The sequence below is a fragment of the Porites lutea genome, chromosome 12, assembly GCF_958299795.1.
Source record: "Porites lutea chromosome 12, jaPorLute2.1, whole genome shotgun sequence".
Lineage (NCBI taxonomy): Eukaryota > Metazoa > Cnidaria > Anthozoa > Scleractinia > Poritidae > Porites > Porites lutea.
The window spans coordinates 10,488,894-10,516,248 of NC_133212.1; the positions used below are offsets into that span (position 1 = coordinate 10,488,894).

The 27,355-nt window shown below is 38.8% G+C and overlaps 2 protein-coding genes across 2 annotated transcripts; both read right to left on the minus strand.

Moving 5' to 3' along the window:
• Positions 1 to 764: 764 nt before the first annotated feature.
• LOC140921275 (NADH dehydrogenase [ubiquinone] 1 alpha subcomplex subunit 7-like) lies at positions 765 to 4,679 on the minus strand. The gene is made up of 4 exons (XM_073371261.1): positions 4,596 to 4,679; positions 4,458 to 4,504; positions 2,853 to 3,002; positions 765 to 1,065 (listed from the first exon to the last, which is right to left on the minus strand). Exons 1-4 carry the CDS (start codon positions 4,644 to 4,646, stop codon positions 1,005 to 1,007), a joined length of 309 nt encoding a protein of 102 aa, XP_073227362.1. The 5' UTR covers positions 4,647 to 4,679; the 3' UTR covers positions 765 to 1,004.
• Positions 4,680 to 14,734: 10,055 nt separating this feature from the next.
• Positions 14,735 to 20,858, minus strand: LOC140921502 (ubiquitin-like-conjugating enzyme ATG10). Its single transcript, XM_073371506.1, has 6 exons — positions 20,723 to 20,858; positions 19,324 to 19,458; positions 18,436 to 18,559; positions 16,890 to 16,987; positions 15,685 to 15,776; positions 14,735 to 14,931 (listed from the first exon to the last, which is right to left on the minus strand). Exons 1-6 carry the CDS (start codon positions 20,828 to 20,830, stop codon positions 14,850 to 14,852), a joined length of 639 nt encoding a protein of 212 aa, XP_073227607.1. The 5' UTR covers positions 20,831 to 20,858; the 3' UTR covers positions 14,735 to 14,849.
• Positions 20,859 to 27,355: the final 6,497 nt, after the last annotated feature.

The following is a 27,355-nucleotide window of genomic DNA, read 5'->3' on the forward strand; positions in this document are numbered from 1 at the left end:
TACTCATCTGCCATTTGCAAATGCTAAAACCCACACAGGTTAAAACAAGTGGGTCATCTATGCAGGGCTGTCAATCCCCCATGTCTTCTCAAATGTTGAGAATTGGTAGGGAGGGAATGATAGATGATGTCATAAAGCATGGTACATGCATGACGTTATTTGTGCAAAAAAATACTCATGGACTCCGATCATCAAAAAATATTTGCGATGACACAAAACGTGTGAAAAGGATGTTGTTGGCATTATAACATTTGACTGATTGGTTTTGACTTCCCTGACTAATCACATTTTTTCTTATATTACGTACCTGCGTTTATGAGGAAACATTCAATGTTAAAAGTAAATTGCTCAAACAACAAAAATTATTTGAAATTTCATTATCAGAAAGTCCAGTCTTAAAGAAATGGCAAACTTTGGTGACTATCCTGGAGGTTTCAGACTCTAATCTCGAGACAAGGAGATACGGTCCAAAATCTGGAGTCTCTCGGTTTATCCGGGATAGCTGACAGCACTGTCTATGTGCAGGGCTGCCGCTAAAATTTCAAGTTGCCGGGTATATGCAGTTAGTAGGAGGGGAATTGTACATTTAAGAGTTCTTTTGGTTCTATTTTCCTTTTGTTTCTTATAAAGAGTAGCCAGGGCTCATGGTCATATTTGCCCGGGGAAAATCCCTGGCCCCCACCTCTTAGTAATAGCCCTGTATTATGCCTGGCATAAAATGCAGCAGAGCAGAAGAGCAGAAGAGCAGAAACTTTAGACAATGATTGACAGAAATGAATTTATTTTCAGGCACAAAACTTAGTTATTACAATAATATGTATGTACATATGAATGTCAGAAGAAAACAATCAAGTTACAGTAAAGCAATTTCCCCATAAACCTTGACTTGACTTCCATGAAGTCAAGTTTTCTTCTTGTTAAAGCCCATCGTTACTAAAATTAATATTACTTTAAGTATTTTTTCAATTTCCTTATGACACAAAAACTCCATTTTGGACCAAGAATCAGTCATCTGCCTCATAAACTTTCCCCGGAGTCTTTGCAGCAATAAACTTCACATCTTCCCTGCAAAATAATTTTAAAGAAAGAGAAAATAAAGCATAATTTAATTTTAAAAAAAGGGTCTGACACAATAAGTTTTATCTAATCAAACAAGAGTGAAAATTGAGGTAAGAGATCATTGTTATTCATGTGTCTCACTTCACAAACAATTTTGTTTCTGTAGGCCATGTAAGCCTTGTCCATCTAAACCTTACTTATTTTCCTAAAACCTGCCTTTTGATTTATATAACACCAAGGTGAGCTGACAATGAACTTGGCCCTTTTTTGGTCTGATAGATTTAAGACCGGTTTTAGTTCTCTACCTTGTACACTGCTCTACATCATACTCATTTGTTTTCCTTTCAGGGGTGAAAGTAATGATGAATATGCTTTGCTATATGCATTTCACAATAAGATATGAAAATAAAACATTAAAGAAAGAAAGAAAGAGGAGTCGACAAGACAGGATATTTATGGCTGTTCATTCAACCAGCTCAGGGACAGGGTATGAACAAGTCATGAATGGTCATGGTTGTTTCTGTCACTTTGTGCAGTTTCTTCTCTGTACAGGCAATAAAACAAAACATAAAGAAAGAAACAAACAAATGCAATAGGAGTCTACAATACAAGATATTCAACATTGGTCACCCATCCAGTTTCTAACCCTGCTTAGAGCTTAACTTGGATGGTGTAGGGGCTGTCCACACTTGGAGTTTGGTGTTTGGTTGCCCTTTGCAAAGTCAAGAAAGGCAAAATTCTGGCAGGGGTGGAGGTGGGGGTATCTAGTTGACATTATGAGCATCTAACCAAAGATAAGATACAGGCAGAACTTAAGGTGATTCCTTAGTAAAAGAACCTAACAGAGATTGTAGATGAAACTTGGTACACTGATGTAACAAGACAAAACGATGATAAAAAAAGTAATAAAAAGTGGGGGGGTCACCATACTCATTTTAACATCACAATGCTGGCAAATACAGCTATTTATGGCACTTTGGCAAAAACAGTGCCCAGCCCAAAACTTAAGACAAAACGGAGAGATTTCTTCAATGTGGTATCGCACAGAAATTGACTCAATGTATTGTTTATTCACTTATGTACCAGAAAAATGCCTTTAAATGCCCTCGTTTTTATTGTACACTCCAAGGTAGACTTAATTTGCATTGGAAACACGTTATTCGACCTGTTATTAATAGCTCAATCTGTACAATTTAGCAACATTGCCAGAAAACTGAACATAGATTTATGCCTTTTTTTCTCATTGAAAGGAAGCACTGTTCCTATTACAATCATGGAATAAGAAATCAAGGTCGCCATACTCATTTCTGCGGTAGAGCTGAAGAAAATGTGCACCAAATGCATTTCCTCCTATTTGTGAGAGAGAGGACTGCATGGGCAAGTATCAAAATGGCATGTATATGAAGGGGGGAAGAAAGCATTAAAAAATCCATTTTTACAGAATTTAGATCGAGATATCACAGTTGGGACACAATGTGATAAAGATGGTGCTTAAATAAATTTAAACCTGAGTTAGCACAAGTTTAACATCTACTATCGAGGTTCTCCATGAGGAAGTCAAACTCAGCAACATGCGCACTGCTTACATTATGTATAATCCCAACACATTGAGTTTCATTTCAGCAAGAAACATATGCAAGCAAAAATTCCAAAAGCGTTTCTCTTCAGTCAACTTCATTTTAATATTATTATGTTACTTCAGATGCTCTTTTTCACAGCGGCCACCTTGTTATGCGCAGTAAGAGATGCATAGTGTAAAATCAGCGAATCACCTTATGCTACACTACACTAACCCTGTCTGCGATGCTCCTTCCAACAGCTTCCTTTGGCCACCATATAGCACTGTAGGAGGCATAGATGCTCGTCTCAGATCTCGATCACAATAATAGTTGTTACTTAGCTTGTGTGCTGGGCCATCAGGAAGGCTGGGGTTTGGCTGTGTTCTGAATAAAAATAATGTAACGTCTTTTCAATATTCTGCAGAAACACACTAAATTTCCAAAACATAAATTTGATCATCATCTAAGGTGAATTTTTGTGTTCCTAATTTCAATCCAAGATTATTGCCCAGTCACTTGATGGCCTACCAAACTTTCTTGGTTTAATAAGGTGAGCTCATTAAGACACAAAAGTAGATGATTTGATTGCTAGCCTTTTTAGGAGGTAGTGCTTGAAACATCAGCTTGTGACTTACCTTTAAATGGTGACAAACTGACTTTGCCAACTGCCTCATTGATAAGCCCAAAGCTTCGTGTTTCATGGGATGTTCCATTTTTTAACTGCGCCCCCCTCCCCCCCCCCTCCCGCTAAGGATGACTGGAATCTGAACCCTTAAATTTTAGTCAGCACCCTTTGAAAAATGAATCCGAAGGGTTCACTCCTTGTCAGCACCTTTGAAAAATTTTTCCGAAGGGTCAAAATTTTGTCGTCTTCTTTGATGAAAAAATCCAAACCCCCATTCAAAAACTTATCATCCTTAGGTGGGGTGTACATAACAAATGGAACATCCCCACTCCCCGGCATCATAGAAGCACGAGTCAAGAATAAATAACACCCCACATAAATGTCCCTTGTGCAGGCCAGTAGGTACGTGGAGCATAGAACATGTTATATTATGTAACATGTAAGAGATTACAATTGAACCTATTCAGGGGGCACCCTTGGGACCCTCACAATAAGATAGACCATTTTTCAGTCGTGGACTTAGTATTTTAGCCTTTGAGTGAACATGAAGCTGAGGTTGACCTTGTTTTGATACAAACCTCCTTCCGTTTGTAATGGAAGTTATGCTTGAAGCGTTCTAGTTAGTATAAGAACCACATGATTTACATAATAAAGCAGGAAGGGCTGTATCAAAACAAGGTCAACTCCAGCCTCGTTTTCACCTGTAACTGTAAAATGTCCCCTGAATGGAGGCTGGGCTGGGGTTTGTTGATAAAGAACCAACAGAGAACAAAGAAAGTACGTTGAGTTACGTGAAATTGTCAATGTTCTGAGAGCCGTCATCATTGTGATTAGTGTACACTTTAAACTACCCTCTCTAAATAATAATAAGCTACGGCTTTAGCTATTATTATTCAATACAGTGTAAAGGAACGAATTTGAGGAACTCTATAACAGAAGATTTAAAAAACACAAAATCACAATATAGTATAAAAAAGAAATCTTCTGTCACAACAGTGCTTAGTGGTGTGCAAGTTTATAAATTGAAATTATTTTATAGTTAGATTTATAGTTAGATTATGCTGCATATGTCGTCCAGACCTGATAAAAAAAGCAAACAATAGGGGAAACTTGTTAAAGCCCGTAAGGGTTTCCTAAATTCCCCATACTGATGTAATTACATCTGTTCAACATAATTAAATAAAGTTAATGTTGTAGTTGTTATAATTACTTACCTTGCGACTTGATCATTGGGATAACGCAACGGTACTTTCAGCTTTTTCTGTAAGAAAAAAAAAACAAACAAAATACAGCGTAAGGACTTTTTCTATCTTATGTCTTGGCTGAGCAGAATAGTCGTAGGTTTTGCTTACTCCAATAAGGAAATTTCGAAAAACTTGCACTGGTTTCGTCGCGGACGCCATCTTGCGAGTATTCAATCTCGCATTGGTTTGTGGGAAATCCACTTACCAGGCTCTTTGATTTCGACCAAAAATTAAGCGGGGGTGGGGGGGGGGGGGGTTCGCCTGCCACGCAGGCTAATAGCATGGATAATAGAAAGACTTTCTATAGAGAGGTGAAGAGAATTAGAACAGCGTGGACTAGATCAGTAGTTTCCAGTAGAGTTATAGATATGCTGATTGCAAGTCCAAGAAATCCGTGAGGGATAGCAGGAGCCCATGCATAACTCCCAATTTCTCTTGATAACAAACACTAGATCGACGAGTACGTACATATGATTATGCAATTTAAAATATTTAATTTCTTTGTTGTTATTTACAATTCTTATCGTTGTTGTTGTCTTCTTAGCCGTTATTTTTCCCATTCATTTCACCCATTTTTCCCATCCACACATGTTCCCACCCCTTCTTTAACTTGATTGCTATCCCAAGAGCCTGCGCGCGCTTAAAAGCCGCTTTGACCACGTGCTTCGACCTTTTTGATCCTCCATTTGTTCAAGATGGACAAGCCAGTGAAACTTGCGAAGGTATAATATGAAAATTCTAATATTTACTGAACGTTAAAGTACTTTAACTGCACAAACATCTTCAATGCGTTCTTTGGAAGAGTTTGCAACATATTATTAGCAATTGTAAGGCTTCAACGTAAAACTATCATCATTTGATTTCGCAGTGCACGTAAACACGAGACTCTTCGATCAGCTTTTGAAGGAGAAGCTTACTCTTTATTCTTGAGATAACTGCATTTCGTGAAACAATAGCCGATCTCAAGTGTTTTTAATCGTAAATTTTTAGGTGACAAAATGTTTGGGCCGAACGGGATCCCAAGGACAGTGTACGCAGGTGAGGGCTTTTGAAAAATTATGGATATAGTTTCAAACGTCGTTAATCAGTTGATCGAATTATACGCAACTTAAGCACGGTAGTAGCACGTTTGAAACTATGTTGTCTTAAAACAAAATTATTTCCTTGACTTAATTTTAGAATAATTAAGCTTACAATTTGTATGAGTGTTTGGATAAGGCAAGTGATGAACTTTCATAGGTTTGATTGGCCACTGTGTGGCTTATCAAATTCCTCCTTGTCATAACAATGCTTTGTAAAGCAGAGAATTTGAGATAGCAGGTATCAAACCCAGTCCCTTTGGGTCGGAAGGTTATTCTTTACCGCATGTATAAGAATAATAAAAATGACCTTACTATCATTCTTACACCGATGCCAGCGTAAAGCTTTCTGGCTATAAGCCAGTAAGCTCAAAAAAAGGAAGGGTTTTATCAAAGCAATGTCAAACCAGCTTCACTACCACTACACTAGCCTGAAATTCATCCGACTGCTTCGAGTCATTTTTTCCTCTCAACAACGTCTGAATCGACCGGCCGTTAATGCTGTCCAGTGACGTCACTCACTACCCGAAAACCGGGTAGTGATTTTGATTGGTTGATTGTCTAAGCATGTGCATAATTATGTATAATTATGAAAAATTTTAGCGGGATTGTCGCTTGATATTCAGCGGATCGCATCCCTGGCATTCTTTCGTTTAGTTCAAACTTTTCGATAAGCTTAATCTTTATCTTAAACAGCAAAATTTCCATCGTCTTCGAAACTGAAATACTAAACTGAACTGTGATTGAAGAATCATTGCGGAGAGTCGGTAGCTTTTTCATTTAGAGCCACTTTGTGGTTTCGATGCGCGGCCGGTGATTTTGTTTATGTGAAGTTTTCTGAGATCAATGTTATAATTTGACCTTCTTGCTATTTTTACAGTCAAGTGTAATGATTCTGTTAGCTTTTCTTTCTTGTCTCCTTGTTTTTTTTTTTCTTCATTAAGGACCAAATAGCTTCTTTTCAATTAAAGCCAGTCATTGTGTTTTTGAAGTAAGTGTTCCGTGTGTGTTTATTTCATTGCGTGATTGCTACCAAGTTTGATTATAGAATTTAGTACAACCGGTTCAGAGTTGTACTGCATGCAGTTGATAGTTTGAACGTTAAACATGAATTACAATCGAAAAAAACAAAGCAGTTCTTTATCATGCAGACATTTCCAAACGATATGTCTTGGTTTGCCACTTGAAAATCGTGTTTTACCTTTTGCATGAATTAAAGCAAAGGTCAAGGAGTAGTGACGTCACTGGACGGCATTAGCGGCCGGTCGATTCAGACATTACTGAGGGAGTAAAAATGACTCGAAGTAATCGGATGAAATTCAGGCTACCACCACACCAGCTATATATCAGGGTTTTCAGGGTTTTCTTAGTGGTAGTGAAAGCAAAGACTAAAATCCCATTACCATATTTTTTTGTTTACAAGGTGCAGCATTTTGTCAACAAAAGTTTGCTTAATAGCTCTAAATCTGTTGTAATTTCGGTGTGCATCTTACAACCGGGTACCTTTGCTCAACAAAGCAAAATTGAGTCAAATTTTTTACTCTCGCAGCTCTAGCTGCTCATCCTCTTCTTTGTTATCGGTTTTCAATGACTTCTACATCTTCTAAAGCTAGTATTTAACGATGAACCAATCACTAAATCATCTGGCATAGATCGTTTTTGTCTGAATGTTGATGCTGGGTAACCAGGTGAATTTTTGAGCACATGCTTGACCCATGATGGCGGTTTTTTTGCAGCCATTTCTACGCTGGGATCTTGCACTTGTTTCAGACCTTTATTTTTTTAGAAAGCTCCCAAATCTCTAATAGACCTGTGAGAGCTCTTTTATCAGTTATTTGTTAAATTAAAATTTTACTAGATTTGGCAGTTAATTAACAAAGTATTCAGGCTCATATATTACAGGATCAATTTTATCTTGATATTGCCGATGCATACACCGATGTCAATATGCTGCAACCAAGAGAGCTGACTTGTTTATGGAACAAAAACGGATTGCCTTAGTATTCGCAGCTTTAGGAAACAAATTTTGTTTTGTTTTGATAGGGTTGATTTGTATACGTAACCTGTTACTGCTTTTGTTCACGTAGGTGAATGGCTGTAATCAGCATCGTTGTAAAGCGTGTTGTTGTAGTTTAGGTGAACATCACCAAAGATCCCGACTGCGCTTTATAGCCGGGTATTTTTGCTTAATTTTCAGTTTGTTAGAAAAATCACATTGAAAAGTGTGGGCTGCATCTTATAACCGAGTGCACCTTATAAACAAAAAATATAGTACTTTCCTTTCAGAAAATGATGTAGATGAACTTATCACAGTCATATTTTTTTTTTCAATCTTGTTGGTTCTTTATCATGTTGGCTCTGGTCAGTTTACAGCAGACTCGCATTCCAGTTTATTGTTATATTGATACAGGTCTCATTACATAGGCCACATATTTATGATACATGATACATTTCTGTGCTGTACTAGACTAGTCCCCACTCCTTGTTGATGCACAAGAGCGTACAGCTAACAAGTGACAAAGTGTTAGTTAGCATGCATTATTTTGTCCACCATCTTGAATAAGACAAAAATATATTGTATCGTAATATCACCATATATTGTTCAAAATAAAATTGATATGCTGTGGTTGGAAGAAATTTTACAGGTCACCAGTGCATTCTGTATATCATTGCAGCCCTAACTAGAAAGCATATTGTGTTTGGATTTGTTGCATATTAACTTGCTCCCCTGGAAATGTCCTGGATGAAAGATGAAACTCAATTGTTGTACCTTTCAGGTCCGAGTGGAGTTTCTTGATGATACAAATCGATCCATCATCCGTAATGTGAAAGGTCCTGTCCGTGAGGGAGACATCTTGACATTGCTGGAATCAGAGCGAGAAGCTAGAAGACTGAGATAGTTCAGGTGCAGTAAGTTTTTAATGCATTTCAGTCATAAATAATTACCAAAAAAATTGGGCTGTTGCAGACAATTTTTTATCAAGTAATGCGGTAACATTCGAAAATAAGTTGACAGGGTCAGTTGTAAGAATTGTGAATCATTCATCAGGAGTCGGGTCAAGAAGTAAGAGTCAGACCACAATAGATGCAAGCTTGTTTGATTTACAGTAACACATTGTAACCTTTCTTGTTACAGGTAACAATTCAGAGATGCAAGGAAAGAACACAAGCAGTTTGTTTGAATCAAAATAAAATTGTCATTTTTCCATGACCATCATTGTGTTTATTAATCTTTAGTTGTATTCTATTAATAGCGATACGTACTGTTTACAAACATTGTTTTTGTTATTCAAATGTGTTACGAGAGAGACAAAAGAACTTTTGTTTCAAGAACCAAGGCACTCCTTGTTGGGCACATATCAGTGGGTGATGTCAGTGTTGGTTTGGATTGATTGGATTAGGTTTCTAACAACAACATTCAACTGTTGAATCAAATCAAATGTCTCAGTATACCATTGGTATTCCTCAACTTCTTGAATTAATTCCTTTTGCAATATTGATGGAATGTTTTCAATTTCTTTTGCAAGTAAGGGAATGTTTTTGGAAAAAAGCCGTGAAAGTTATGATTTGCTGTTTGTGGTGTGAGAAGGTGTGAAAAAACAGGAGAGAGAGGAGAGGAATGATAGGAATAGTTTTCTTTAATTCTTTCTTCTTCCCCCTCCTACTCCTGCTTTTTTTTTGTTCTGGTTATTCTCGTCCTGCACCTTTTTGAACCTCACTTTGGAAAGCAACAACTGCCATCTAAGCTTAAGTGTACATGCGATAGGATCTGACAGACACCATTGGCTGGTAATTGACTTGTAACTGCCCATAGTGTCTTTGGCAGATAAAGACAATATCCACAAATATCACTCTTTGCCTGATAGTGGCATTTTTGACATCCACACTTCAGCCAAGGAAAGTGAACCGTATAGTTTCTAGGCATTCAAAATTTTTTTGTAAAAATCAAATTATCCACAGAGCCCCCATGCATTCGAGAATCCCTGAGCCTTAGCTGAATAAAATTTTAGTCAATTTCAGTAGATATATCTTAAGTGTTGACTGTTAGATTTGCATTTGTAATATCCTGTGTATGCTTTGTATCTTTTCTCATACTTAGTCACCTACAATCTTGGACAGAGTAAAATGGAAGAACAAACCCCCATCCCCCTTAAATCAAGGATGAAGCCGCATAAAGGGAAAAAACACACCTTCTTCCCATCTTTGATTTGGCGTTGAGGGGAAGTCTAGGTTTTCCATTTATTTTGTCCAAAATTGTAGCCTGCATCATAGATGTGATAAACCCCTTAACCAGAGGTTTGGTTCCATCTTCATTTTTGTTTTCTCTCTGTTTGTTTTGTACTTTGTCTTTTTTGGGTCTTGATCTTTGTGAGAAATCAAGCAAGAAATGTACCTGGCATAGTAAATATTAATTTATTGTGGAAATCGTGTTGCTCCATTACAGTCTGTACTGTAAAATAAAAGTACTGTTCCTGTTGCCAAGAAAAAAATATGACATTGTCGATAAACTAAGAAATAAAAATAATTTTTACACGATGAATAATTTGCTGTAGTATTAAGTAAGTGTAAATGAATCCTCATAAATATATAGTGTTTGGTGGGGAAACAATAAGCTGGCAAAGCATAATGAGGTTGATTATTACAGGTTAGAGGAAAACAAAATAATAGTCTCCCTCTGACCTCTGTGGACCTGTCTTAAGGTGTTCTTTGATAGCACTGATTTTTTGAATTATGATTTTGTACAGCTTCTTTTAGGCTTTATACTTACAGCGAAGTTCATTCCATGGGTGCTTTTGTGGTCTCAGTTACCAGTGGGGTGAAGCAAAATTAATCCTGCGAATCACACAGACGACATAGTACAACTATCTTAAAAATGTCCCATCAGCCATTATTAATCCCAGTTTTATGAGGTGGATAACAGGGATTTTTCGTTGAAAAGCCCTTTTTTATTTTATTTTATTTGCCACACGATAATAGAAAATGAATTACAAAATTATAACATAGGATAAGTAGAAAAAAGAAGTGGCGAGGAGACAGAGGCCTCCTCGAACTACGGGCTAGAGCTGTTTACATCAATAATGAAAAAAAGATAGTGAAAAGTCGAAGACGGAAAGATTTAAGATCAGTAATTGACCCAGGGGACTTTGTCTTGTTAAATTCCCCCACCTCTGATTGGAGGGAAATTCTCAAAGTTGCTCCACCCATTATACAATCCCTCCGGGCCAGCATCCTTTTTCCCCTGGGGCAAGCCAATGACATATGCACTAACCAGCCAGCAGGCAGCCAGTGGCATTACTATACATGTAGCTATAGGGGAGAACTGGGGTGCTCGTGACCCCCACACCTTGGGGGAAGCTTCCTTTTCTTTTTTTTTTTCTGGAAAAGCACTAGGACATGATAAACCAACACGTCTACACTAAAATTCATCATCTTTGAATGACAATATACCTCATGTATTGTCCAAGTTAAAATAAAGCTCCCTAAGAGTGTGCTAAGTATTCACTCACTCAACTCTCTCATAGTGACCACTTTTTATAAGTGACCACCTCCCGTAAGCAACCACTTTAAAAGTAGCCATTTTGTTTCTCAGCCAAATACTGTTTCAAGAACTCTGTCATAAGCAACCACTTCTTATAATTCTTAATGACCATGACCATTTTTTAAATCAGAAATTTAACATATTCTTTTGTTTTCTGTTTCCCCTAGGCGTTTGCTGACAGCGGCTGACTCATGTAAAATGTTATGTAACAAGTTTTAACAGTTACAAGTGCTATTCGATGTATAAGATTATTGCCAGTTGTCTATTTGCCTAGTTGTAGCTTCTCAGTTCATAACTTTGTGTAATTATGTTTAACAGTTCAGTTTGAGCTTATTTTCTTGATTTTCCCAATAGATGACCACCTTCCATAAGCAATCACTTTGTTCTGCTCCAAGGGTGGTCGCTTACAAGAGAGTTGACTGTATTTTTGTCAAAAGTTCCTCTATGACCCAAAACTTGTTCATCAAGACCACATATTTTGTCTTTCTTGCCATGTGACTCATCTATCCAGCCCAGCTATTTTGTAGGCTCAACCCCTGCCTAGCCTGCATTACAGCTGGCTCACACACTCGTCAAAACCATTTGTATAGTCCATCTGTGAATTAGTGCACAAAAGCTCGTTCTAATATCCTGCAGAGTCGTAAGGACATATAAGAGCATTTCTGATAGCCGGCTTTAGAGCATCTGCGACGCAGACATGCAACCCCCTGCCCACCCACACTCACTGCTCATCCAAGGGGGAGGGAGTCACATGATAATCTAGTGAGTAACCTGGAGCCCTCACCTCTTTAAAAATCCTAACTCCCCCCCCCATGCCAGTTGGGCTGACCAAGTTTGGAAGGTTGCAAAATTGTTTCATCATTGACATCAGTTGCTGATGTCAATGATCCCATAGTTGCAAATTATCCATGACTGGCCTCACTCAAGACATCATGCAACTTATCTTTGGTGGATAGCACCGTTTTTCTCGATTTGCACATTTCATCATACCATACATGTATTGAAAAAAGCTACTTTAGCTAGCTCAGCCTCACTGAATAATATTAATATCATCATCATCATTGTTATCATAAGTACAAGCAACTGTATGATATCAGACAGACCTGTACTGTAATTCAAAAGCCAACAGTTCTGAGCTGGTAATCAGTGTCTAATACTCTCACAAAGTGTCAACTTTCTTCCTAACCCTCAGATGCAAATGCTATATATCTGATATTTCAGATTACAGTCACAGGCCCTTCCCACCCAAATTATTTTCATTTAGCTTAGAAAACATTGTTTTCATTAACGGATTGTTCACTTTGCAATGCAATGGTTTCCTAAAAATTATTAGCCTTAAGGTGACTCGACCCAGTTTTTTTTGGGGGGTACCCTCCTACTTTGAAGCTCTCTGGTATCCCTACCTTTACTTTTATCGTAAGTCTAACACATAGAATGGATAACATATAGATCAATCTACAATATAACATAAAATATTTGGCGATCGGAGTAAATGTCACGTGGTTATAATGCCACCCCCCTTTGAGGTCTGAGTCGAAAATCTGCTGTTGCAGGCATTTTTTCGTGAAAATCTCTTGGCTACACATAGCGCGCATTAGTGCCTTGCGCTGAACAGAGTTTTACCAAAATCGCAAAGACCTAATTCGAGAAATTCAGCAGTTTCCAAATTTAGGTCATAATTTATGCGAAAATGATAAGCAAACTTTACACGGATTATATCTAATAAACTATGAGATTCATCTCTTTGTTTTAAGCATCCTTATAACAGATAGGTCCTTGCAAGTCAGCAAAACGCTTTAGGGCCTTGTAAATGCGCGCGATTTCGAGCAAAGCAAACATATAGAAATTATAGTTTTCGCTATTTGTTGACGTTTGTCAGCGTTTGAGAGTCTTTCTCACGAAAAAAGCATTTTCTTAAAAATTCGTAGTTTTTTTTCCTTCAAATTTTTTCAGGGCCACAATTGATTAACTAACTACCCGGACTCTGAATTTCATGGTCATTGAAAAACTGTGACATTATCTTCTATAAGCCCAAACTAGATTAAACATTGAAGATTTTTAGCGTTTTGGCTGAGTTTGTGCTTTGGGAGTTGTCTATTGTTTCTAGTCTGTCATTATACAGCATTCTTTTTCAGCACGCGTGCAATGACCGCGCTTGGCTGACTTCCGAATGCTCACCGAGATATGATCAGTTTGGTACAGTGAGACAGGCCATCGCGTGATACATACAGGTTTAACTCACAATTTTTAATCAATTCTCGTGCTTCTTGTGCCTTTGCAAAAAAATCAAGAAGTGCTACACACTAAATCTACTTACTATTAAAAAAATATCATTTTTTTATATGTTTGATGCAAGCCAATAATTAAACCAACTCGTGACAGGAATATCTCGGTGAGCATTCGGAAGTCAGCCAAGCGTGGTCATTGCACGCGTGCTGAAAAAGAATGCTGTATAATGACAGACTAGAAACAATAGACAACTCCCAAAGCACAAACTCAGCCAAAATGCTAAAAATCTTCAATGTTTAATCTAGTTTGGGCTTATAGAAGATAATGTCACAGTTTTTCAATGACCATGAAATTCAGAGTCCGGGTAGTTAGTTAATCAATATTGTGGCCCTGAAAAAATTTGAAGGAAAAAAAACTACGAATTTTTAAGAAAATGCTTTTTTCGTGAGAAAGACTCTTAAACGCTGACAAATGTCAACAAATAGCGAAAACTATAATTTCTATATGTTTGCTTTGCTCGAAATCGCGCGCATTTACAAGGCCCTAAAGCATTTTGCTGACTTGCAAGGACTCATCTGTTATAAGGATGCTCAAAACAAAGAGATGAATCTCATAGTTTATTAGATATAATCCGTGTAAAGTTTGCTTATCATTTTTGCATAAATTATGACCTAAATTTGGAAACCGTTGAATTTCTCGAATTGGGTCTTTGCGATTTTGGTGAAACTCTGTTCAGCGCAAGGCACTAAAGCGCGCTATGTGTAGCCGAGAGATTTTCACGAAAAAATGCCTGCAACAGCAGATTTTCGACTCAGACCTCAAAGGGGCGTGGCATTATAACCACGTGACATTTACTCCGATCGCCAAATATTTTATGTTATATTGTAGATTGATCTATATGTTATCCATTCTATGTGTTAGACTTACGATAAAAGTAAAGGTGGGGACACCAGAGAACTTCAAAGTAGGATGGTACCCCCCCCAAAAAACTGGGTCGAGTCACCTTAACCCTTCACTCAGCTGTAAACAGGCTACTAAAAAACAGGTACCAGTGCATCTACTCTATATCAAAAAGAACCAAAATACCTAAGGGGACATATTGCAAGTTTCAAAAAATAAATAAATGAACAGTTGAGAGTCAGTAAGTAAAAAAATAAGTTAGCAAGTACAAGTAAGCAGGATAAAAGTCAATGGTATACGATTATTGGATTCATGATTGATCTTGTGAAAAAGTCTTAAAAGCCCCTGCACTGATGCAGATAAATAAAGTTGGCTTCTTATGCTTTCGTGGCACATAAAAAATACCAATTAACAAACATGACAGTATACTACAAAAAAAATAGTAATATTTAATATTTATTGTAAAAAAATTTAGCTACAAACATATTTACATGAATCTTTTATTTTTAATACTATTTATACTTTAATCCTTGAAAAACCATTTGGCCTCTTTAAATCATTCCAATAGTTTATGACTTCTACCAACTGCTCCATGTATTCTATTGCCATTGAGAACTAAACTGAGTATGCCAAAGGAAGATTGAGGCCCACGACTGGTCCGACTGTGCTTAACCATGTGATAAGATAATTAAGAGGCCTGTGGAGAAAAGATTATGATTATTTAATATCAAGCTTTGTTATGATAATTACTTAATCTCCGTCAGTAGCCCCTACGCATGGCTTCCTTTTCTCTTCTTTCCCCTCTCCCTTGAATGCCTGCCATGCCTGCTTAATTCTTCAGCTATAGGTTTAAACCCAGCCCTAGCTATAAGCTTCCTGGACACACTTATTTTTATCTGGCACAATATTATCTTATTGATAAACTAACTCATATGGCATAATTGCTATCTCATCTGGTGTATTTTAATTTTTTTACCATGCTATTAATATATATAAAATATTTTTTAACTTTCATTGCGATTGGTAGTCTTATCCTGTATTAATTCTGTAATTACACCATTTCACTTTGAAATTAATTTAAGTATATTTAACAGCATATTGATAAATATTGTGATCTTAGGCCATAGTAGATATTTTTCAATTATTGTAAACATACTGGGGCATTGCAAATTGCACTCAAAATAACGCAATTATTATGTGTTGTTTTCTGATATCAAACAAGTGATGTTATCCTGGAGGGCTTTTTCTTTCAAATGTGCATGTATGTATAAATTAAAATAAAGCCATGCATAATTTAGAAAATTCCTTTAAGAACATCACATGGTCTGAATTGGGAAATTAAAGAGGGATTCCTTTCTGCTTCCTTTGTCCAAAAAGAAGCTATAAGATCAGACAGTGATGAAAAAGCCATTCTCTATGGAAAAGAGGTCCACAACACTACATACTGTACCTGTCTGAGTCAATACTTAATGCCCTCTTCATCATGTCTGCAGTGTGGCAAGGATGAAGCTGGTAGAATGGAACCCCAAGGTAAGGGTGTTCCTATAACAAGAAAGAAATGATTAAATGGCAGGTGACATACATTACAAGGCTGTGCTCTAAGGAAAATTGAAGGGAGCTCAGAATTCTGAAACTGTAAAATCTAGGGTGCCCAGCATACATGATTTGTATGAAGAAAGTAAGATTTTCTAATCGCCCAAGAGCAAAAGTTAGGCGCCAAGGGCCACCGGGCTCTGCTAGAGCACAGCCCTACATTATTAAGTATAACAGCTGTCATATAGAATTAGAGAATATTAGGTACCAGTAACCGCCATTCAGTAAATCAAGCGACACTCAATTAAAGGGCTCTTTGCTAAAACATCCCCTTGATATTTTGTTAATTTTCGGATGCATGTAAAACTTGTGCCTTTGGCTTTTTAATTTTTTTTTTTTTGGGAGTAAGGAAACAGACTGTCAAACATTATTTTTCTCAATGGTTACCACAGTATATTTGGCAGAAATCACAAAATATACAAAAAAACCACCACTTTCCTGGCAGTTTCTTTAATTTGTGACCCATGAATGTCTTGCACTCAAAAAAAGGTCTTTTTTTCACTAAAAAACCAATATCTGATAATGTATCATATTATGCAGCTCACAGCTTGACAGTGACCTAAAATTTGCTTCTGATTCAGTTTTTTTACCATCTAACTGACTAAAATCTCAGGCAATTTGCTTAACTGCGTACAAAAAACTAAATTTTCTCATAGCACTACTAGGTATCACAGGTTTTCTTTACTATGACTTTGTGCTTGCTTAATTTTTTTTATTAATGCTATGCAATGTCTTACTAAAAGCGAAGTGAGTCATTTTGGATTTCCACTTCACTGTTACCAAGTTACGCATCCCTTTCTTTGCACTATATGTATCTCGGTCAACAGCTAACAGCAGTTCTTCCTCCCCTCCCCTTGTTTAATGTTGTAGAATATGTGCAGCTTTCTAAGACCTTGCTTTAACATTCACATCATGACTAATTATATTTTCTAAAAGATGCTCCACTCAATATTGACCTTAATCAACAACGAACAACATAGTTTGGGTAAAGGGGGCATTGTTGGTTTTCCTGAGAAGCAGGGAGAGCATCTGTGTGAATCAACCTGACAAAGTAATACCCACCTGTTGGGTTAGAAAGGTCCACTTTTCATACTCAAGTCTGTCATGATAAATGTCTGGTACATTCTCCCAAACTTCCTTCAGACTTAATAGTCTACCATCTGCAATGTATAATACAAATTTTAACACAGACTTAAACCTCCTTATATTGAGTCTAGACAACACAAGACAATATTTATTTGGAGTCTTATACCAGCTGGTAAGTTCAACGTTTTCCTAATAATTTAAATTACAAAGTGCACTAGTAATTAGACAACAACAAGTTATCATAAACAGAGACAATTACACATAGATTTTTATTGAGCCAAGTGACCTTAAGCAACAGAACAGGAAACCTTGTGTCAAACAAGCATTCACAACTATACTTTTGTTTGAAATAGCTTTTTGCCAAACTTCACTCTCCTTTAAACATATCTTTTTGTAAAAGACCAGAAAACATAAATGTAATTGAAGATCATGACAAAACATGCAAGTAATAGCCCTGTCATGTTTGTCACGCACAACCGTTTTGCCGTCCTCTTCTTCCTGCCATTCTGTTATCACCTTGCTGTGGTGGGAGGGAGGTGTGATTCCCGGAGGGGGGGGGGGGGTACTTTAGGAATTTCTGGGTGGGGATGTGCCGCTGGGACCCTGAAACCCTTAACCTATACCAGAGCTAGTTTAGCTGAATTTTGCTACCCTATACTAGAGTAAACTCCCCAAAATCCCCCTATCCTAGAGTAGCTGTTTCCCTAGTCTAGATAAAATCTTCAACCAACTGATCAGTTTCCTGAAAAATGATACCCCATTCTAGACCCAAACGCTGTGATTTATATACCCTATCCTAGAGTAAACTACTTGAAAACCATACCCTTCACAGCGGCACATACCTATATAGCCCATATTTGGCAGTACCCCTCCACCCCCCCCGGGTGGGTTGGAAGAGGTAAGCAAGCAGGGGCAGAGCTCCTGAGCAAGAAAGGTTTATTGAGAGGTGATACTGTCAAAGCGTAATTGAATGTTAGAAGTGTAATTTACAAGAAAATGCAGGTATTGGTTTTCAGACTCTGAAACAACAGCATCACTTGTAAATGTTTTACTCAGCTGACCCCTGGAAAAAAGCTCGCTATTAATCGGTAAAATATGTGCTAATGGAATGTGAATGGAACACAAACAGATCACCAGGTGAATTAATACAAAAAAAGCATTCCCCTGACCATTCAATCATGTCCTTTTTCTGGGGATTATATCAAACTTAATTAGAACAACTACTAACAGCAATTAAGTACTGCCAACTATCAAGTTTATATTCATGGTAGAAGCAATGAGGATAATTATTCTTTACATGAATACTACATTGATGTGGTGAATAATTTTTAGGCATAGGTGGGGCTATGATAACAAATTTTGTGTGAAGGGATAAGGGTCTCAAAAATTTTCACCAAATGATTTCAAGCATATTTAATAAGAATGGGCGGTACATGCAGTCATATGCAGAGGTATTGACAATATTTTTCTGGGAGCTAGGATTAAAATTAAGGCTATGCACTTTGTTAACCAAAATACAAACCATGTCTGCAAGCAGTAAAATACAAAACAGGTACACTGTAGCTGTCGCTGTACACGATATGATACTCGTACTTCAAGAATTCACCATGTACATCAGACCGCTGGTCAACTGACACTGTGCAGTCCTGCAAAATTAGTAAATTCATACTTAGTTAACCCTTTAAGCCCCAAGATCCACATACAAATTCTCCAGACTGATCTCCATACATTTCTTTTAAGAATAGTTGAGAGAATTTGGTTTAAAATCAAAGCATTCTCCCTTTTTTTAATTAATTTAGTAATTCTCATAACCTTTTACTCTTGATGATCTGCTGATGTTGTAAGAGGAAAATTGATGTTGGTCACTCTTGCGACCTAAACGGTTACAAAACTGCTTCCAATAGGGTATCAGAAATGAGGCTCTGTTTTTTTTTTATAATTCCAAACCCGCCCTTCTTGAGAAGTTATAGTTGTAGTCGAGGTTTGCTAGAGTGAAAATCCTGGCTGGTTAAATATTAATTTCTATCACTTAAATACCATTTTTTTTAAATTTTAGAATGTTGTATTTAAATATAGTTTTTTGCAGTCCTTGTTAATTTCATAAGGGGAGGCGGGGGGGGGGGGGGTGTTGACAGCAATTTCTGCCAAAGTCCCAAGAAAAATGGCTCCAGTGCTATGCTTTGGAGACTTTCTAACGGTTGTAGGCAACTGATGCTTGAACAAAGATACTTGCCTTGTTCCTCAACAAAATCCTCCAAGCAGTGCTACACATACCACTGCATGTAGTAATCACTTTGGGGTTAGGTATTAAAGTGGGGAACCTGTTTCATCTGTGTTTTGATTAGGTCAATACAGCAAAATGAAACTGATAACAATGTAATAATATGTGAACATGAGCGAAACATCTTACTTCATCATTTTCTGTTACTCCCCATTTATTTTCCTCTGGGAAAGGTTTGTTAATCTCATGATCACTTTCCTTGTGGCCACTTAGTGCAGGTTTGACTTGACGTTTAACAAGAAACTTTCTTGCTTTTGATTTTCCCTTTAAAGGACAAAGGATTAAAAAAAGCAAGTCATTAATATTTGCCAAGCAACATTGATAGATACAGTTGAAAATTGTTGAGCAGAATGAAGCTTAATCATAAGTTGAACATGAACAAGTTTTGAATGCACTAATCAGTTCGAAACTTGACCCCCATCCACAATCCCCCAGGGCATCTGGCCACCTTTTGGGGTCCAGGAAACATGAAATTCAACATAAAAGTCCTTGCAGGGGGGAGGGGGAAGGGAAATTTGAACTTTCCATGGGTTGGGTAAGGAATTTGAGCCATTCAGTAATCAATGTTTTGGAAAACATTTGAATGTACATTACATTCAGTACTAAAAATGATGTTTTGTTATTTCCATTGCCAGCACTGCACTCTTCTTCTGACCCTACTTTTGCCTCATGCAACATAAGTCCTCTCTCCTCACATTCTAACATCCTTGTGTGCCTCCAGGTCGGGACTACCCCAACACATATTCCATAGTGCCCCAACAGCTACAACAACTGTCCTCGGAAAATGTCAAAGGCTTTTCAAGGTCTTTAAACTTGGCGTAAAACGAGAACCACCACTTGAAACTCTGTTCCACAATAATTATCAGCACTGCTATCTGGTATGAACAGCTCCTAACAGCTCCAAAACTGACCTTCTGTTCCCCTCTCAGTTTCTTGTCCAATGCGGTTTTAATGTGCTCCATTATCACTGACTCTGCCGAACGCTTTACTTTACTCAGAAGCATGATACCATTCCAGTTTTTCTATTGGCTCAGGTCACCATTCCTTGGAATCCTGATTAACAGACCCTTCTTCTACTCCTCTCGCACCTCCTTCTTGTCCCACATCTTGTTACAAAGGTCCATCAGACCCTTACCTGTGAAACCTTACTACCAGCCTTTATCACCTCTAGTAGTTGATATTACAGCCTGCGGCTTCTTTATAGCATTCTTGTTTGATCTCAGCAAGTGCAATGGAACCTGCCCTGATGTTCAGATTATTGCCTGGGTCTTAACCTTCGATGGGTTGGGTGGTTCCTAGTGGTTTAATACACGAACAAACTGTTCCATCCACCTCCTCTGCTGTCCTGAGTAACAATCCTCCTTCATTTCTTACCGCTTACAAGTGCTCTGTAATCTTCCATTCCACCTGACCCCTACCTTGTACAAAGCGTTCACATCTGCACCCTTCCTTTACACATTTAATTAGCTGGGCATACAACACTCTATAAGCCTCTGAGCTATACAGCGACCGTACGTAGCGACCGTACCTTTGGAAATTCTAAATTCCATGAATCCTGGATATTCTTTGCTCTTTCAATGAAGTCCAATAGCTCATTTTCGAATTCTTGATAAGACAAAGTACCCGTTTTCAACATATAACACAGCCTTTTAGAAAACAACAAGTGCAAATATCACAGACGAGTCACAGGCTGGATTCGTGAAAACTGGTGACGACTTTCTGCGCCGCGCATGCGGATAGGGGAGCTTTCTCTCTTCCACATGCGCAAAAGAGCTCTAAGCGGAGATCTCGCTTTTAATTTTAGGGTAGGGTGGTTTTGGGAGGACAAGAGAATCTTGTTCAGAAAGTCAGGAGAAAAAATAATAAGAAGAAAAAACAAGAGGGAAAACTTTTTTGCACATTTTCATAGTTACCAGTACTGAAATCAAATTTGGAACTGAAAAAAAGGAGCTCCAAAATTGGCTATTACCTTCCCACCCACCCACTTGGTAGCTCATGATTTGGCCGTAGCCGATAAAACGAAGGAAGGTAAATTGTAGAGGCATTGATTTTTGAAATTTAAATTTCAGTCACTATAGACATATTTTTATTTAAACATATTTTTTTGTTTTACATTTATCCCACGGCTATTGAGCATGTCGCCCCTCTCCCCCTCCCCCCCCTCACTTCTACCACCGCTCTCGACTTTGACTGTGTTGTTTTTCGAGCATGCAAGCGATTCAAATAACATCAATGTCTTTTACACCCACTGTTTGCACCCAGCTTCTCTCATAGAGAGCACAAAAGTAATTACATAAGTTCGTGCGAATGTGCGCGCATGTACGCGGCAATGTTTTTCAGCTTCTGCGCGACATTTTGCCAATGCGTGACCCAAGTCTTGTTATAGTTATTCTGCATTGTTATTTTTTGTTCTTTGAGACAATGTTTTTAGTTAAAATAAAACGGGCCTTTGCGCATGATTTACAAAGGAAGTGTTTTCAAAAACAGATCTCTTCATAAAATTTAGACTTCGCATGACCCGACGCGAATTTTAAATCTGGCCATTCACAACTCACTCCAGAGCACCTGCCGATCTTCTAAAAGGTGTTACCACTGGAAAACAAGCCAAAAATAACGCACATTTTAGGCGCCTGCCGTTGATCGAAGAATGAACATTTTTCTCGGTAATCAGGTAATTCAAGGTATTTGCGCATTTTCTGACCTTTGTATGTGTGGAATGCAATGTACATTCATTTAATTTTCATTTCTTTTTCATATGTTCTATTTTTTATTGTCATAAATTCGTTTATTAAATCTTATTTGTGTTGTACTTGGAAGAACTCAAGCTATCAAGGCACATTCTGGTTAAATCTTGAATACAACAAAAAAATAAAGTGCGACAAATCGAGGTGAGTCTCTGACCTTTTCCAAGGACGACGGGAAGTGACGTCACCAAATGGGCCGTCCTTGTATTGTTAAAACTAGAACAACTGACAAAGCTTCGAACAACCATCTGCCGCGAACGCGCATAATGACAAAGTTACTACGCAGATATGAAAAACAACTCCACAACACATGAAATTTTAATTTTCATCTCGGAAGCGAAAATTTAAAAAAATGAGAATATTTTTTAGCTGTTCTTTTGAAGTTGAGTTGCGTGTGCTGTTAAATGGAGCACTATATTTATGCCGTGACATTCATTTAACAAGTGTAAATATCCGTGCAGCCGGAGTGGATGAAGATCGCGCGCGGGATAGATGAGCGTGATGCGCTTTCTTACCGCGTGGATCGGCTGGATTACCAGTGACAAGACAACGAGAGCATGATTCCAAGAAGAGAAAAATTTTTAATCTGATGTCCGTTTCAAGAACGAAATGTTACAGGCTCCATCTTACAGAATCTTACAGGTTTTCCTTCTCACATTCACTAATGTTTTCATGCTTAAAATGTTACAGTTCTTTAACCGCATCAGTGATCCTGTCGATTTTCATTTGTCGTTCTGTAATCATATGAAATAGATTCAGTCGAAAAAGTATGAATAAGATGAATATTAATTTTAGGCACAGGACATAGTAGGGAATGCATCACTCCGTGGTACGGGAGAAATCAAATGGAAAATCAGAGGTAAATTGCTTACCATTTAGTAATAAAAAAGTACATGAAGATATGCGCGCAATACAAGAAAATTTAGCGAAGCGGGTAAACTGACTGCATTTGAGTCTATCTCGTCAGGCTTGTGTGATCCCTGGAATAATTGGATCAGACTGGACTCCACAGATGGAAAATGGAACAGTTGGAATATGAATAGATAACTACAGTTAAAATAACAATATGTTTGTTTTGTTGTTTTTTTATGATTTTACCCTAGGAATATTGACTGACAGCCCTTGACATATTTTTAAGCCTTGCTCGTAGGTTACACTTCCTTTAGCGAACGTATAAAATTGAATGGGAAAGGTACTATCGTATAATCTGTAGTCTCCCTCCGCAAAGACCGGGTTAGTGCGAGTGGTCAGCTAGAAAATCGGAAATGCCGAAATCGGCAGACAAATTCAAAAACGCGTGGAGATGGGTAATTTCGAAATATCGACCTCAGTTTTCACTTTCCCGACTTCTTAGGGCTTCTTAGTATATCGGTGGCAAAAACAAACTTTGGACTTAAAAAATCTCGGTCGAAAACAGTAGAGCCCCCTCCCCGAAAAAAGACTTGTAACTGAGAAACTTATTCTGACCTATTCTTAGCTGACGCCTATGGCTACTTGGGGACGTCGTCTACTATAAACGCGTCACCTTGCCGACTCGTATCGAAGTGCAATTCATCTGATAGTATTACCGTAAGTCGAGACCCACTGTATAAGCAGACATTAAAATTCGTCTACTTCAAAACCGGACCACCTATAACACCTCACCAATACACACAAGTAGCAAAGAGCCAAATATGACAAAATAGAGCCCGTGTATGGGAGTGTTTTCAGCTTAGGAAACACGAGAGTCGCTCAACACAATTACTCAGTGCACGTGATCTTAAGAAATCAGCAAAGTCGTAAGTAAAAATGATATGCTTGGATTGCATTGTCTGCATTAGAAACATAGAACAACAAAGGGAACTCAAACAGTTTTCGTGCGGATATAGTACGTATCAAAATTAGTAGCTACGAGAAACTGTCGGAAAACAAGAGCCATAATGGGACTTACTAAAGGGTCCTTTAACTGACACATTCCCGAAAACAGAAATATCGATAATTCTAAGAACTTAGCTAGAAGACTGGCCTTGGGTTTTCTATACTTTTCGTTCGGTTTTGTAACGTTGGTGTCTGATCACCAATATGGCTATCACTGTCAAAGTCTTCAAAAGCTAGCTCACCTTGATCGTCAATAAGTTAAGACACCCCATATAAAAAGCCCAGTTTTTTTCCTTTAAAGCAAACAAAGCAGTCCCCGAGTAGGTCTTTTCGGGTAACAAAGGCCGGATCAATATTGGTTTCTGGGGAAACTGCCCACTTACCCCTCTCCTAAACCAGCATTTCGCCCTAAGTGATCAGTAAGTGGTGATGTTGGCTCGAGGGAGGGGTAGGTGGGCAGTTTTCCAGAAAGCTAAATTGTTCCCAAAGTCCTCCAACAAAAAGATATACTAGAACTCAACATATAAGACTCCAATTTCCCTTGCAACTGAAATATTAATGTAAATTAGTTTTCATAGGTTCCATTCATTCTATCTCTGTCATCTCCATTGCCAACTTGGCAAAACAGTCATTCACTACCATCCTTCAATCTCTACAGTGTCTCCCTCTGATTGGTGGTTCTCAAACAGAGCCTTGTGTGGCTGGAAAGACCAATTCTGGAATGACAGTCCTTTCCGCGCAGTAAGCAGGTGTGGTCTGTTGCTGGTCTATCTCCCTGATTTCGGGCCTTCCTCTTTTGTCTCTTTGCCTCCGCCTGTTCGGCAAGTGTCGCTTCAAAACCCTGCCTGCCTCCAAGCTGAGTGGCCTTAGGCCAGGGTTTCCTATCCGTTGAAGAAAATGCCCAAGGCCTTCAGGCCCCTCGTGCAGACATCTTTATAGCGTAATTGGGGCCTGCCAGTGGGGCGGTCTCCTTGAACTAATTCTCCGTAAAGGAGATCCTTTGGTGGACTTAAGAGGGGCAGTCTTCTTCTTTGGTCGGCCTAAGGTCTGCTTAATATCCTCATACATCCCCTTGATGTTGCCTGTATCAGCTGCTGACCATCTCAGAGCAGAGGTGAAGTCAGGTTTGCACATCTCCTTAGCTGCGTGTCATCTCCTCGGAGTGGCACTCTGACCAGTTGGTAGTCTTGTTCAGATCTTCCTGCCGAAAATGGACTAGGAAGCGCTGTGAACAGCATTATCTGATGTGTTAGCATTGGGTGAGCCTGAACGATTCCTCAAGTGCACGTGCAAATTCCTCCACTTTACCCTGTTTATGGGTTTTGCTAGGCCTTCCCTCCTTTTCTGTGCAATACAGTTTCTCTGTTCGCAGTTTTACTCTGCTGCACACTAAGGAAGTGGTCCGCATCGCAGTCAGCACCCATGACACTGGGAACTGCGTTTGGTGCTGGAAGGGCTAGAGCGTCTAGTAAGGATCAGGTCAAGCTGGTGCCAGTAAAAGCAGAACAGCGTTATAAACTTCAGCGAAGAACGGAACATCTATTTATGATAAACAAAGGCTTTTCACCAATCAAAAGGTGCCTAGTATCTAAGATGTTTAAACATATGCGTTAGAGCTGGGGGGAAGGCAAACGCATCTCTTCGGTATGGGAATCAACCGTGACCCCGGAGAGTGTTGATTACCGAGTTCCGAGTCTCTCACGAATAGCCGAGAAATGTACTTTCCCATTGAAATCTATTTGTGTCCAATGGATCCGATGGACTCCATTGGCACCATTTTCTACCCTCTCATCCAACATGAGTAGAATTTTTCTAAGTTTCCCACGAATAGAAAATGAACTTTAATAGTTTCCAATGGATCCGATGGACTCTATTGGAACGACTTTCTACCCCCTCATCCAACATATAATAATAATCTATAAGTCTCAGTCACGAACAGAAAATGAACTTTTCAATTGGAATCTATTCGATTCTACCCCCTTCAAACACCATGAGTGGAATTTCTCTAAGCCTTTCACGAATAGAAAATGGATTTTTCCATTGGAATCTATTCGTGTGTACTGTCCAGTGGATCACCTACACTTGGTAGGATGTTTCACCACTAGACTTCAGGTTTTCCAATGGAATGCAAGGGGATACGACTGGAGTCTAGGCGACAGTATTGGACAACCCTCGATTTCTTTGCAAACAATATTCACTTTGACATGTTTGACGTCGATAGGTGAAATGTCAAAGCTGAGGAAAACATGAAACTCACTTCGACTTCTTTCTTCTCTGACTGCCGACCTTTCGACTTCCGACTTCCGAGTGTTGACTTCTCACTTCCGAGTCTTGACCGCTCGAAAAACAACTGGTTCCTGGTTCCTGAGCATAAAGGAACACGAAAAGACCTAAAACATTGGAGGACATAAATCAATTCTCCAAGATGATCATAACTGCAGGAGTTTAACTGATTACGCAAGGTCTGCAAAGATTCTCTCGTTGCATGCGGCTACTTACTATTCTTCTTTTGAACAAACTTGAAAATACTGGGAACCACTGATAAACAACGCCGTATGTGCCGATTTATGGCACCGAATCTAACAACCCAGATTTGGTGTGAGGATACTTAGGAGCACAAAACTCTAGGCGAGGGCAGTCCCTTAAGGGATGCATGTGAGCAGAGCTTGTAAAGTGGAAGCCTCTTGCGGGTCCGTCGCAGTACAGGCGCAGTTTCGACTCCAAATAAAGGATATTTTCCCCAGAAGCAAGTGTAGGCGAAAACTACGAGTCGGACAACCGGTAGGTTGGAGAAATGGTGACTTGTTAAAAATACTTGGTATTTTGGTACCTGTAATCATTTCTGCTGCCTATCCTAGCTCACCAATGTTAAGAATGTGCATTATCTGGTTTCTATAGACAGACAACCGTTCCCGGGATGCAATCTGAAAAGTGATTGCCAGAGTGTATATATCACTGCAGTAACACCACCTGACGCTTGGTCAATAACGCCGTCATATTTATTGTCCAAGTCGGTGGCACCCATTCTCTCCTTTTTCGCTCCTTGATCACACTTGTCTCGCACTTTGCACTCGTCTGCCTTTCGCTTTCTCGCGGCTGGACAACGGTACTGTTTTGAAGATCCTTGCGTTAAGGCGCAAAAATATACCACTTGCCCTGCATGCGGGGGTGACAAAATCGCCAGGGGCGTAGCCAGGCATTTTTTCCGTTTAAGCCTGGGGGGATAAAGGATCAATGGTAACTTATGCACGGTTCATGATCATAAGGGAAAGAAAGACTGTGCAGCTGAAATCAGTGGCGGATCCAGGCCTTAAGATAAGGGGTGAGACGGTCATCCGGACCCTGAGATAAGGGGGGTGCGGTTCTAAAAGAAAAAAAGTTTTTTGGCCCTTTGGGCCTCAGTTTGGTCTTAAAATGAATTGTCCATGGGTGGAGAATCGTGGAAAGATGGATGAGGAAGAGACAGTCAAGGGCAGTGTTCTGCAATGGGAGTTGAGGAAGCAATACCCAGGGTATAACATTGACCAGTGTAAAAATTATTGTCATTGATGTGCGAGGAG

Excerpts from the sequence above, each read along its gene's own strand:
- LOC140921502 (XM_073371506.1), bottom strand. The coding sequence starts at position 20,830 with ATGTTGAAAACGGGTACTTTGTCTTATCAAGAATTCGAAAATGAGCTA. Across the intron at positions 16,988-18,435 it reads TTTTACTGCTTGCAGACATG|ATGGTAGACTATTAAGTCTG; the intron begins GTTTGTATTTTG and ends TATACATTGCAG. Across the intron at positions 14,932-15,684 it reads TTAAGTATTGACTCAGACAG|GCCTCTTAATTATCTTATCA; the intron begins GTACAGTATGTA and ends TTTTCTCCACAG.
- LOC140921275 (XM_073371261.1), bottom strand. The coding sequence starts at position 4,646 with ATGGCGTCCGCGACGAAACCAGTGCAAGTTTTTCGAAATTTCCTTATT. Across the intron at positions 3,003-4,457 it reads CCCAATGATCAAGTCGCAAG|AACACAGCCAAACCCCAGCC; the intron begins GTAAGTAATTAT and ends ATTTTTATTCAG. Across the intron at positions 1,066-2,852 it reads GAAGGAGCATCGCAGACAGG|GGAAGATGTGAAGTTTATTG; the intron begins GTTAGTGTAGTG and ends ATTATTTTGCAG.